The following is a 13,858-nucleotide window of genomic DNA, read 5'->3' as shown; positions in this document are numbered from 1 at the left end:
TATGAGTAACAATTACCTTGAAAGAATTAGGTAAATTAATGTTTAAAGGTACAGGAAGTTGAGTGAGAAACAAAAAGGAATTAGGATCAATACACATATGGTCTGAGGCACCTGAATCTATGATCCAAGTATCTGAATTTAGAGTTGTAAATACTGAACCTGAGTATTTTAGAATAGTACCAGCAACTGCATTGGCATTAATTCCTGAATTTCCTGCTTGTGTGATCTTTGCCTGTTTGTACATATTCATCATCTCTGCAACTTGCTCCTTGGTTAGTTGGCTCCTAAAGTTATTGTTGTTTTCACCAACCTGTCCCCCCTGAGTTTCATGATCCTCATGTGCCAATACTGCATTCCCTTTGATCTGATTTTGATAGTTCTTTTGATTGGTAAATTCAAAATCATCTGGAAATCCAATAATCCTATAGCAGTCTTCTTGTGTGTGCCCTGTTTTTCCACAGTAGGTACAGGATACATTTGGATTGTACCTCTTTTTTCCCTTAAACTTCTGCTGTGGTTTACTGAATTTCTGCCATGGATTATTGTATTTCTGTCCCAGTGCAGTCCCTCTTTGTGCTTGGTTTCTATTTTTCTGAAAATTTCTCCCCTGTCCTGCTACCATGAAAGCTGCAAAATCTGCTAACAGTTGGGCATTAGGTTGTTTGGCATCTCCTGCTGCCATGAATGAAAGTGATTCTGAGTTGAAACTTGTATTTGCATACACTTCTCTTTGATTCTCATCCTGTAAGAGGAGTGAATAAGCAACATCTATGCTAGGCAAGGGATTCATCATGAGAATGTTTCCTCTTGCTTGTGCATAGATGTCATTTAGTCCCATTAGAAATTGGATCAACCTCTGATCCTCCAGTGACTTAGCTAATTTTCCTTTTCCTTCACAAACACACACACAAGAACAGCATATGATAACATTTAAAGCATCCAATTCATCCCACAAACGTTTGAGCTTAGTGAAATATCCTGCAATATCACTATTTCCTTGCACTAATCCTGATAGTTCCTTTTGCAGATGATAGAGCTTAGCTCCATTTGATCTCCCAAATCTCTGCTCTAGACTGTCCCAAAGCTCCTTTGCAGTCTTGGAGTAAATTACACTATCAGCAATATCCTTTGAAAGAGCATTGAGAATCCAAGAGATGACCATATCATTCACACAATTCCATTGTTCAAGTTCAGGAGATGTGAGATCTGGAGGCTTGCAGACTCCATTGATGAAGCCAAGCTTCTTCTTGGCTGATAGTGACAGGAGAATGGATCTTCTCCATCCTGGGTATCCTCTTCCATCAAATACTGTATTGACTAGAGTCATACCCGGTGAATCAGAGTTATTGAGATGATAGGGGTGATTAACATCATAGGTCACAGCTTTTGTAGTGTTGTTGGTCTCTGCAACAACAGTAGTTGTGTCACCCATTTTGTTCTAGTGAAGGAGCTGATGTAATAGATAGGTTGATTGAATGTATTACTGGATCAAGCTATTGCTCTGATACCATGTAAGAATTTGAGGAAGAAGATTGTGAAATTTCAGTGTATATCATCATCAGTCTGTACATGTATATATACAATTGCTAAGGAATTAAAGAATAACAGAAAAGGGAATATCTATACACTTGTCAAAATCTAATTTGCCTAACTATAATTACATTATTCCATCTGCAACAACTTATATTCCCTCACATGAGGTTCTAGATTTAAACAAATCTGAAGGGCTATTATTTGATCCATCACAGAAAAGGCTTGCATGATCCAAGGGCTCTCCTTGCTCCACGTGTCCAGTTCAATAATCCACAGATATAATCTAAGATACTTAGATTATATCGAAACTCTTCTTGTCTGAACACCCCTTCTTCTTCTTCTCACTCCTTCTTCTTCTTCGTGACCTTCATGGTGTGTAGACGAAAATTGATGAATCTCAGAATTAGGAGAGGGGTTCTTCTTCTCAACACCATTAGAGGAGATTGTCACTGTCGGCGAAGTCCGTCCAACGCCACCTGAAAAACAAGAAAATTTGCCAGAAAATAATTTTCGTTTATATGATATGGTTGATGCATTTGATAATGATGGTTGGTGGTTTGGATTTATAATTGGAAAAATTGGAGGAAATTATTATGTTTATTTCCCTACAACTGCAGATAAAGTTGCATATCCTCCTGAAGTTTTGAGATTTCATCAAGAATGGTCTAATGGCAAGTGGAAAAAGGAAGGAGTTTTTGACTTATACTGATTTTGGTTTCAAGAGATTAACTTTCTCTTTTCAAGAAAAAAAAAATAGTGTTTATAGGGGAAATATTCATTTATTTGTATTTGTTTAGCCGAGTGATTCATTATTTTCTTATTGAAGTGTTAGTTTCCAGATTTTTTAGTTTACTCTGGTGTAATATGAATTTGGTTTATTAAATTTTAAAATTTCCATTTTGCATGTCGGATACATACTTCCTTTAATTTGAAAAAAAACATGAATTTTGTGCTTGGTCATGAATAATAAGAAAGTGCATTTAACCTTTCAAGAATTGAGACATTAAAAGCTTTAGCTTGGTGTCTTTAAAATTCTTTCTACACATTAGGAAAATCAATCATCTTGACTCAAATCGCAAAGTATTCGTCACATATATTCCTAATTCAAAGATCAAAACCTGATGGTCTCATATGTGTTTTCTTTCGATTTTTTTTTTTTTTTGGTTTTCTTTCGATTTGAACTTGCAAAAACAACTTTTGGCGCAAGCATGAGTTAGCATTTAAGTTTGTGTCTCAGCACCAAAGGATGTGGTGCAGTGGATGGGACTGCTTTTCCCTTGTTCGAGCCCTGGATATGGAAAAATCCTTGGTAGGGAGCGCTTCTCCCGAATGGGATCCTACGTGGCGCGAATTCGGATATAGTCGGGCTCCAATGCGGGTACCGAACACGGGTGGGAAATCGAAAAAAAAAATTGTCTCTTTAAAAAAAAATCAAATGGTGAATGTTGGTAATATTTATTGTACCAAAAAAGTAAGTACTATTTAAGAAAAGCTACAAAGTATATAGTATAGGGACTTGGACAAGCCGATTAAGCCATTAACTGTGCTTAATATCGTAATCTATGTTATTAGAGCATAAATGGGGGTGTAGCTCATATGGTAGAGCGCTCGCTTCGCATGCGAGAGGCACGGGGTTCGATTCCCCGCACCTCCATTTTTAGTTATATTATTATTCACTTTAATCTATTAATTCACTGGCACACCGCAAATTGCTATTAGAATTTTTTTTTAAGTCCATATGTTTAGTCTCTGCAAATATATTTTAAGAAAGGGATAGAAAAGAATAATAGTAGCATCATACTAAAAAGAAATTAGAGTGTGTCACCTGCAACTTATTTTTTCTTGATTGCTAAAATGGATAATATGGGGTTGAAATACTTTATGTGATTTTTATTTTTTGGTTTCCTATCCGGTGTCCTGTATTTGCACAGAAGCGGAGCTAGGATTTTAACTTTATGCGTTCAAAATTTTAAAACGACGAATTCAAATGCTAATAACTGGGTTCTAAATTCAATATTTGTACATATTTAACGAACTTTTTGACACAAATACAGTGTGTCACCTGCAACTTATTTTTTCTTGATTGCTAAAATGGATAATATGGGGTTGAAATACTTTATGTGATTTTTATTTTTTGGTTTCCTATCCGGTGTCCTGTATTTGCACAGAAGCGGAGCTAGGATTTTAACTTTATGCGTTCAAAATTTTAAAACGACGAATTCAAATGCTAATAACTGGGTTCTAAATTCAATATTTGTACATATTTAACGAACTTTTTGACACAAATACAGTGTTTGAGCAAAAATTATTGGGTTCCGTCGAACCCATATATCGGGGGAGAAATTCAAAAATAGCCAGATTTACAAGTGGTCATTCAAAAATAGCCAAACTTCCAAAAGTAATCGAAATTTAGCCACTTTTCATGTAAAGATAAATCTGAATGAAAATATGTTCAAATTCCGGAAAAATATACCGGTCCAGCATAATATACTGGAAATTGGAGCACCGCTGCTCCATTCTCTAGTATATTATACTGGAACTTTCCGCGTGTTGGAGTTTCAACATAATATGCTGGAAGTTCATACACAGGTGAACCGATCCCCAGTATATTATGCTGGAACTTTCTGTGTTGCAGCAAAATAGTGGCTATTTTTCAATGACTTTGCAAACGCTGGCTATTTTTGAATGACCAGTCCGAAAACTGGCTAGCCCGTGCTATTTTTACATATATCGGCTTCTAGCTCCGCCCCTGTATCCATATGGAGCCCGACTATTATATCCGGATTCGCGCCGTGTAAGGCCCATTAAAGGGGAAAGCGTTCCGTAACAAGATTTTCTCCATATCCAGTACTCGAACCTGAAACCTCTAGTTAAGGGTGAATGAATCATATCCATCCCACCTGATATTTTTTATGTGATTCAAGATTATGAAGGTAAGAACATGTTCAGCTCCATTTTTTGAACCTCCAAGTTTGTTTTCTTAAAAAAATAAGCTAATTAGTCAAATTGACAAGAGAAAAGACCTTCTCTTCTTATTAATTTAAATAAACTTTGTTTCTTCATAATGCATTATGGAGAGAATGATTAGGAAGTATTAGAAGATGTGTTTTTGCTGCAAATTGTTTAAAGAAACACAGAAAAGGCTGTGCATATATATACATACACCTTGATATAATATCTACAAACCACCTTATCAAATTCTACTATTTAATATACAAAAATATGATCAGCTACAAAATGAATCATCAGTATGATGATTGCAACAAAATCCAATAACAATAAGAAAGAAACACAAAAAAATGAACTCTTTTCTTTTACATATATGATATACTGTACTTAATGCAGTACAAAATCCCTTCTTTCCTACTGCATAAAAAACTTGTGCTGCTAATAGCCAGAGAAACTCAAAGTTTTGGATGCTGATTCTCTGCACTAGACCGGGCAGCTACTGGCTTAAAATGCTCTCCCATTTACGCGCTTATATATCAAAATGGGTAACAACTAGTATAACTATAGCAGCAGAAGCAGAGCAAGAATCGACAGCATTTGACAAAAAAGTGGAAAAAGATTACTCCATAACGAGCTCCATATGGCGATTGAGATCTTGGAGATAGTTTGTGCTGGTATAATCTTCTGAAAACATCAATGCTCTCCCACCCATTGACTTTTGCTTCATTTCTACTGGAGCGTTCTCGCCTTTCAATAGCTGAACAACCTGCAGATTCAAAGAATATGTAACCATTTGGTGAAGCTAAATTTTCATTCGCGGAATAGTTTGTTTTTTGCATATACAGTATACTCAAAACATTGAGTGTCAACTCTTATTATAAAAGGATCTTGTAAGTCACTTTGGATATATGTTAAGTCGTTTACAGATAAAAGGGCAGCCCGGTGCACTTAGCTCCCCCTCCACAATAGTCTATTGTTCACAGCCTTACCTTGCATTTCTACAAGAGGCTGTTTCCACGGCTCGCACCCGTGACCTCCTGGTCACACGACAACAACTTTACCAGTTACGCCAAGGCTCCCCTCAAGCCGTTTATAGATAGGTGTTGTTTTTATTATCCTTGTTGTTCTAACTCTATGACCAAGATTTTATAGGTAATCGGATCCTACATACGATCAATCGTTTACTTATAAGTGTGAGTTTATAAACTTAAGCACTTGAAAATTCCAGCAAGGATCAGCAAAACTCAGAATCAAAATACATATGCTAGTGGAATTTGATAGTCATTTCAACTTGAAAAGGGAACAGAATGTAAAGATGCAGTGTTACCTTTTTCATGTATGGACGCATATCAGGCAAGTTATGAAGGCATGTTAAAGCTGTAAACATGGCGCGTTTCATCTCAACAACATCATAGGCATCGCCTAAACGAGGATCTGCTATTTCCTTGATGCTGTTGTTTTCCAATAATGGTTTTGCCTATGCACAATTGCAACAGGTATACAATAAGTAGTAAAGATCTTCTGATGAATATGACAAGTTTTTCTAAAGAATATGTCACTTTAAGAGGATCATACCCACATCACGAGGCTTTTTCTATACGAATCAACTGCACGACGACCAGTAATAAGCTCCAATAGTAAAACTCCAAAGGCAAATACATCTGTCTTTTCATTAACAATTCCATGCATAAAATACTCTGGAGCCATATATCTGATAACCAATTTGCCATACATTAGACCATACAAAAGCAACACCGATAACAAATTAGTTAATCTTTACATACCCAAAAGTGCCTTCAATGGGAGAAACAACATGATGAACCCATTTTTCTGGTAGCCATTTTGCTAGTCCAAAATCAGAAATCTGCACAAACAAAAATTAAAATAACAAATTCGAAAACTTGAGAAATTCGGATGAAATCACACTTTCGAAATGAGGTTTTAAAGGGGTAAAAAGATTGAAACCTGAGGTTCATAATCTTCAGTTAGTAAAATGTTTGAGGCTGTAATATCTCTATGGATTATGCGCTTTTGGCAATCGCAATGAAGATAATGCAACCCTTCAGCTACACCAACAGCAACTTTATATCTTATTTCCCATTCAAGTCTCTCTTCTGAACCTGAAATGCTGAGTTTTTCGTTTATCAGTCAAAATAACATAATATTTCTATGTTCATCTCATCACTCTAGACATTTCGTTCAATATTAAGCGTCGATATTATCAGTCATTAGGCCAAGAAATCATGATTAAACAAACATAACTAGCCAAGTTAAGAGGGATTAGAGCACCGTGTAATAAAGTACTGATGCTTCCATGGGGTAAGAACTGAAGAACAAGGTATAAACCGCCGTCAGCACTATAACCAATTAATTTAGCAGCATTAGGATGGTTAATGTGAGCAATAATTCCCAGCTCAGATAAGAAATCGTCAACTTTGTCCTCATCATTCTTCTCTTGCTTTGTTATCTTCTTCACCGCGACAATTTGACCATCAGGCAAACATCCTTTGTACACTTCTGCATGTCCACCTTGCCCAATCAAGTTGTCTGTCACATTTCAAGAAACAATTTAGTAGAATAAAGCGTAAACTACGCGCAAATTCGGATTGTCGAGTAATACATATTATGCAATCTAATTAAAACGGTTTAGCATTTGCAAGAAAGTAACATAATTGGTGTAAAATTGTGGGATCAATGACAATGACAAAAAGATGCAGGCATGTGTTACCACTAATGAATCAGCAACATCAACTTCAAATCAATTTCTTTTGCGGGGAGAAAATTGAAACATAAAGGACCATAGCAATTAAGGAAAATTTAATAAGTTGGTCCATCAATAACTCATGCCAACTCGCGAAAAAGTTCCACATTGAACACTCTGATCTGTTATAGTTGGCCTGATGGACAATGACTCGACCTTAAAAAGCGCAGCCTGGTGCACTAAGCTCCCACTATGCGCGGGGTCCGGGGAAGGGCCGGACCACAAGGGTCTATTGTACGCAGCCTTATCCTACACTTCTGCAAGAGGCTGTTTCCATGACTCGAACCCATGACCTCCTATTCATATGACAGCAACTTTACCAGTTGCGCCAAGGCTCCCCTTCGATGCATATAATTTAAACTAGGAAAATTAATTAACTATAGAATATTACCTTGATTAAAATTATCAGTAGCTTCAGCAAGATCTCTATAGCTAAAATTCCTCCAAGAAGGCTTTGGAATAACAGAATCATCATCACAATCACTAGACTCTTCTTCAGCACTTTTATTTTTGGACAAAATTCTCCTTATATTCTTTGGTAAAATCGTCTCATATCCTCCTAATAATGGTATACTTGACAATCTTCTCATTGACCTTCTCTTTATATTATCAAATAGATTTTTCCAATAAACACCTTGTATTAATTCCCCTGAAGATGATGATGCAAAACTGCTGCTCCTATCATCACTGCTGCTAATGCTGCTATTATCTGAATCTGATGAATTCAATGTAGGAATTTCTAATACTCCTCTTGGTGATAATGATGATGAGTATTGATTATCTTCGCTGTTATTGTTGTTGTTGTTATCTTCCGCCCTTTTCTCATCTTTTTTATTACCTTCTTTTTCTCCATTTTCTTGGTCACAAGCAGCAACTCTTCTACCTACAAAATTCATAGGAAAAAATAGGAATTTATCGGCAAAAGGTATATCCGTCATAAGCCAGTGGCGGTGACAGAAATTCGAGATTCGAACATGTACTTCTCTAGTGTCAAGGATATTAAAAAAACATTTATATATGCACAAAAATTTAGCGCAACTGTCAAGTTGTCTTTGTGTGACCTATAGGTCACGAGTTCGAGCCATAGAATCAGCCAATATCAAGGTAAGCTGGCTATATCACACCTCCTTGGAGTGCGGCCCTTTCTCGGACATGTGTAAACGCGGGAAGCTTTATGCACGGGCTGCCCTTTTTTATTTGCGCATTATAACTTTCTGATAAAGTGAATTCCCTTCATTACATGTGACTCCGCCATTGGTTGCGTTAGATTGACAACCAGCAATAATTTTTGAAAATATAATAATATGCAGGAAATTTGAGATTAAGGCCTAGTTATTGTGACGGTTCTATTTAAATCATTAATAAACAAGAACATTCATATATACAGGACAGCCCGGTGCACTAAGCTCCCGCTATGCGCAGGGTCCGGGGAAGAGCCGGACCACAAAGGTCTATTGTATAAGGTCTTACCCTGCATTTCTGCAAGAGGTTGTTTCCACAGCTTGAACCCGTGACCTCCTGGTCATATGGTAACAACTTTGACCGCAACTTTACCAGTTACGTCAAGGTTCCCCTTCTAACATTCATATATACACAATAAGAAAAAAATGTAGCATACACAATCTTGTATTTTACAAAGAATATACAAGCTTTACACCAAAAATAACACATATAAAGGAAAATAAATGACAATAAGTGCAAAGAAAAGCTAAAAATAACCTTCCATTGGGATATTTGGAATTTGTGTCAAATGCTCAAATGAATCAATAGAAGCTTCCCGTAATAATATGCAGGAAAAGAGCTAACAAAAAATTCATAGAAATAAGCTCTGAATATATTTACATTTGAGCAAATTAAATTCCAATCAAACTCTCATCTCCCCTGCAGAAAACAGGAAGAAGAAGAAGAAGAAAGGAAGAAGAGAGAAAGAAAGAAAAAATGGAAGAGTTTTGAGCAAAAATGATTTAGCTTTGAGAGGTTATTATTCTTCTTTGAAAAAATGGAGGTGAAGCTGTAGAAGTGGAGAGAAAAAAACGGCTTTTGGGGTAATTGAAAAATGTTTTGAGTACATTTATATACACTAATTAATAACTATAGGTGAATTAATTTTGTAATCAATTAAAGTGTAATTCATTAAATAGTTGTGGCTGATGAAATTCCAGCCTTTGGTTATGACATTCTTGATTTTTGGTGCAACTGTCATTAGGACATTGTCGGAGAAAAGAGTGTATATATTACTACCTCTGCCTCATATCATCTGTCGTGGTTTCTAAAAATAATTATTTTAAATTATTTATTATTTTAGAAGTTCAAAAGTAAATTAATTATTTTTTTTCCTATTCTACCCTTAATATTCATTGTTCTTGAAGACTACAAATACTTTAATTATGAGTAAGTAATAAATGCAGAGAAATTATATCTTAAGACATAAATAAGGGTAAAATAGTCAAAAACCTTTCCTATTTAATATTTTCTTAATGAGCGTGTAAAAGAGAAACACGACAGATAATATGAGACGGAGGGAATACTCCTTCCGTCTCAAATTCGGCGCTTGAGAAAATATTAATTAGAAGGGGTTTGGACTATTTTACCCTTATTTATGTCTTAAGAAATAATCTTTCTTTATTGAATATTTACTCTATTTATGTGTTATTTCCATCTTCAAGAACAATTACTTTAAGGATAAAATGAAAAAAAATAATTAATTTTGTCTTGAACGTCTAAAATGACAAATAATTTGAGACCCTTATTTTTAGAAATCACAACAAATAATTTGAGACATGTGTTTTCATGAATTAAGCAGAATTGAAATTTAACCACAATACAATCTCCTAACTAATAACATGATATAAACGTGCAATAATTAATCTGGTCGGATTATTAATCAAATTTAAATAGATTACCTAAATCGACTGGCCAATCCTATGTGAAAGAATAGTTATTCGGTGACTCTATTAGCTGTACAACCTTAATATAATCAAATGAATTACTACTACTTAGCAATATCTTCAAATACCACTTAAAATTTACCAAAAGTTGTGCAGAATAGTAACTACTCATCTATCCCGAAGCAAACATTTTGGATTCGAACTCTGAATATATAATTGCATTTGATAGGAAGTGTTTACGGGTGAAATTTAAAAATAGCTAAATTTACAAATGGTAATTGAAAAATAGCTACAGTTTTAAAGTAATCGAAATTCAGTCACTTTTTATGTAAAGATAAATCTGAACAAAAATATTGTTTAAAATTCAGAAATATTCCAGCATAACATGCTGGAGTTCGAATTTTTTACATGTGAACTTCTAGCATAACATGTTAGAATTTCATAATATAATGGAGTTCCTACATAATATGCTGGAAGTTCAAACATATGTGCTCCAATCAGAGGCGGATCCAAGATTTAAAGTTTATGGGTTCCTACAACGATTCCAAGTTAATATACAATAGTTTATGGGTTCACAATATAATATTTATAGATATTTAGTAATTTTTTTTAATATATATACAAGGTATGAGTAAAAGCTACTGGGTTCCGGTGAACCCGCTCGTCATGCACTAGATCCGCCCCTGGCTCCAATCTCCAGTATATTATGTTGGAGCTTTTCGTGTGCTGGAGTTCCAATATAATATGCTGGAAGTTCAAACACATATTATGCTGGAACTTTCTATGTGTTGGAGTTCCAACATAATATGCTAGAAGTTCATACACAAATGCTCAAATCTCCAGTATATTATGCTGGAACTTTTATGTTGCAGCAAAATAGTGGTTATTTTTCAATGACTTTCCAAACACTGGCTATTTTTCAATTATCAGTCCGAAAAGTGGCTAGCCCATGCTATTTTCACAGTATTTACCCCTAAAGTAGAATTTTTCGGCCCGAATTTGATAGTCGGGCCACAAGCGGATACCAGGCAACAACAAAAAACTTACCACTTATTAGGTATCAATAACTATTAAACGTTCAATGGCAAGGAGACAACAGAGCTTGTTGGGGGGGTTGGGTTGGGGGGGGGGGGGCACATTAAGAGTCAAAGTTGGAATGATTCTATTGAAGAAATGTGGATTTAATTTGAAAAAGTTTTAATATTAGTCATTAGTTAACATGATGATATAGTCAAGATCAATGTGATGTGCTTTTGTGCATACACATTTGGTAATTAACACCAAAGTTGAACTTAATATCGTATGAATTCTTAGAAATCAAATGAACATAGCCAAAGTTTATTTTTTGAAATAATTCTAGAGACCTCTCTCCAGATAGAATTATCCCTTAATACACTTTAGAATAATAAGAAATTATTTATTAAATTTTCTCAAATCTACCTCTTACTATACCAACCATCAATCAATGGAATGTTAATTTATGATTAACGGTTAAGGCGGGATTAAATTTAGTTTAGACAAGTACTCTTACAATTAAAATTATTATAGTAATTTTTTTCAAAGGTATAGAAAAAATTCAAAATTCAAATAATATAGACATAAAATAAAATGTTAAATCCACCATTGTTGACTGGTGGTTAACCACAACTAAAAAGAAAGAAAATGAAGACTGTGAATGCAAGCTTCTGGAATAGTTGCAATTTTTTTGTGTATTGAGAGAGAACTTGTCTAATTACAAGTAAAGTGTTAAATCTGATATACACACGTGTATATATACATGTATACAGCTAACTAACTCTTCTTAATTACCACTAACAACCTTCCTAATTTCTGTTATCACTAACTATTAACAACTAACCACCTATAAGCTAAATCTACTAATTTCTAGCTAATTTCCAGCTGTCATTGCAGCACTTCAACACCCCCCTTCAAGCTAGATGGTGTGAAGATATTCAACACCCCTAGCTTGGATAACAAATGATAGTGCTGCATGCTTCCAAGTCCCTTTGTCAAAATGTCTGCTTCTTGCTTTTCTGTTGGCACATGCTCAGGGTGTACCATTCCTTGTTGCACCTTTTCTCTTATGAAATGGCAGTCAAGTTCTATGTGTTTTGTTCTTTCATAAAACACAGGGTTGCTAGCTATCTGCATTGCTGCCTTGTTGTCTGTAAATAGTTGAACTGGGGCATCAATGTTGACCTCCAACTCCTTGAATAAGCCTAGTAGCCATACGAGTTCAGCTACTGTCAGGGCCATGCTCCTGTACTCTGATTCTGCTGAGCTTCTTGCTACTGTGTTTTGCTTCTTTGACTTCCAAGCTAACAAAGAGTTCCCCAGCTTTACCAAGTACCCTGTTACAGATTTCCTTGAGTTTGGGCAGCTTGCCCAGTCTGCATCACAAAATGCTCTTAAGACTATACTCTTTTCTGCACTCATCAACACTCCTAGTCCTGGCTCATTTTTCACATACTTCACAATTCTGTAGGTTGCTTCAAGGTGTGACTTCTTGGGGGACTGCATAAATTGACTCAAGGTCTGCACACTATATGCTATGTCTGGCCTGGTTAATGTCAAGTAAAGCAGCTTCCCAACCAGCCTTTGATATTCTCTTACATCTTCTAATGTTGTATCATCTCTGAGTTCACAGTGCTGATCATATTCAACAGTGGTAAGCTTCTTGTTCTGCTCCATTGGAGTTAAGGCAGGCTTGGAACCTAATAATCCTAACTCTGCAATCAGCTCCAGGGCATATTTTCTTTGGCAAAGCAAAATCCCATGTTGTGACCTGCACACTTCTATTCCTAGGAAATACTTCAGAGTTCCTAGGTCCTTCATCTTGAAGCTATTTTGTAGAGTATTCTTGGCTTCTTGAATGAGACCAGCATCATCCCCTGTAATAAGAAGATCATCCACATACACAAGTATAATAACTTGTCTGTTGTGCTTCTTCAAGATGAATAGAGAATGATCATGTTTGCTTTGTTGGAAACCAGCTTGTATGAGTGCATTAGAGAGCTTAAGGTTCCATTGTCTAGATTCTTGTTTGAGGCCATATAGGGATTTGAGTAGTCTACATCCTGTATTCCCCCCTTGGCTACCAAATCCAGGAGGCAATTGCATGTATACTTCTTCCTCAAGGTCACCTTGGAGGAAGGCATTTTGAACATCCATCTGAAACAATGGCCATTGATGCATGGCTGCTAAGGCAATGACAGTCCTGATAGTTATCATTTTAACCACAGGGGAGAAGGTTTCTTGATAGTCTAACCCCTCATGTTGACTGTAGCCTTTTGCCACTAATCTAGCTTTGTACCTTTCTATTGTTCCATCTGATCGATGCTTGATTTTGTATACCCACTTGCAACCAATAGGAACCTTGCCTTTAGGAATAGGAACCACCTCTCATGTGTTATTGCTGATTAGTGCATCAATTTCAGCCTGCATAGCATCTTTCCACCTCTGATCCTTCACTTCCTGATGATAGGATGTAGGTTCAACATCTGTTGTCACTGCAGTAAGATAACTTTGATAAGCATTACCTAGTGAATCATAACCGAGGTAGTTGGACATAGGATATTGGCAGGTAGAAGAGGAAGTTTTCATAGTTGGACATATATAATCTTTGGCCCATATTGGTGGTTTGGACCCTCTGCTGGTTCTTCTGGGCTGCATATGCGATGTTGCCTCATGAGCTATCTCAGTGGCCTGGACCCCCTCAGCATCATTG

General features: G+C 36.0%; 1 protein-coding gene and 1 non-coding gene across 2 annotated transcripts; one reads left to right on the top strand and one right to left on the bottom strand.

The window, feature by feature from the left end:
• Window positions 1-3,114: 3,114 nt before the first annotated feature.
• Window positions 3,115-3,187, top strand: TRNAA-CGC. Its single transcript has one exon. It is a non-coding gene; the product is annotated as a tRNA-Ala (tRNA).
• A 1,518-nt stretch (window positions 3,188-4,705) lies between these two features.
• Window positions 4,706-9,284, bottom strand: LOC109240383 (receptor-like cytosolic serine/threonine-protein kinase RBK1). Its single transcript, XM_019407010.1, has 8 exons — window positions 8,963-9,284; window positions 7,635-8,126; window positions 6,772-7,029; window positions 6,448-6,602; window positions 6,267-6,346; window positions 6,058-6,193; window positions 5,810-5,959; window positions 4,706-5,248 (listed from the first exon to the last, which is right to left on the bottom strand). The coding sequence occupies exons 1-8, from the start codon at window positions 8,967-8,969 to the stop codon at window positions 5,102-5,104; spliced, it is 1,425 nt and encodes a 474-aa protein (XP_019262555.1). The 5' UTR covers window positions 8,970-9,284; the 3' UTR covers window positions 4,706-5,101.
• Between the last annotated feature and the right edge of the window lie 4,574 nt (window positions 9,285-13,858).

The sequence above is a fragment of the Nicotiana attenuata genome, unplaced genomic scaffold, assembly GCF_001879085.1.
Source record: "Nicotiana attenuata strain UT unplaced genomic scaffold, NIATTr2, whole genome shotgun sequence".
NCBI lineage: Eukaryota > Viridiplantae > Streptophyta > Magnoliopsida > Solanales > Solanaceae > Nicotiana > Nicotiana attenuata.
Note: the sequence above shows the minus strand (reverse complement) of the source record. Positions and strands in the feature narration are given on the sequence as shown.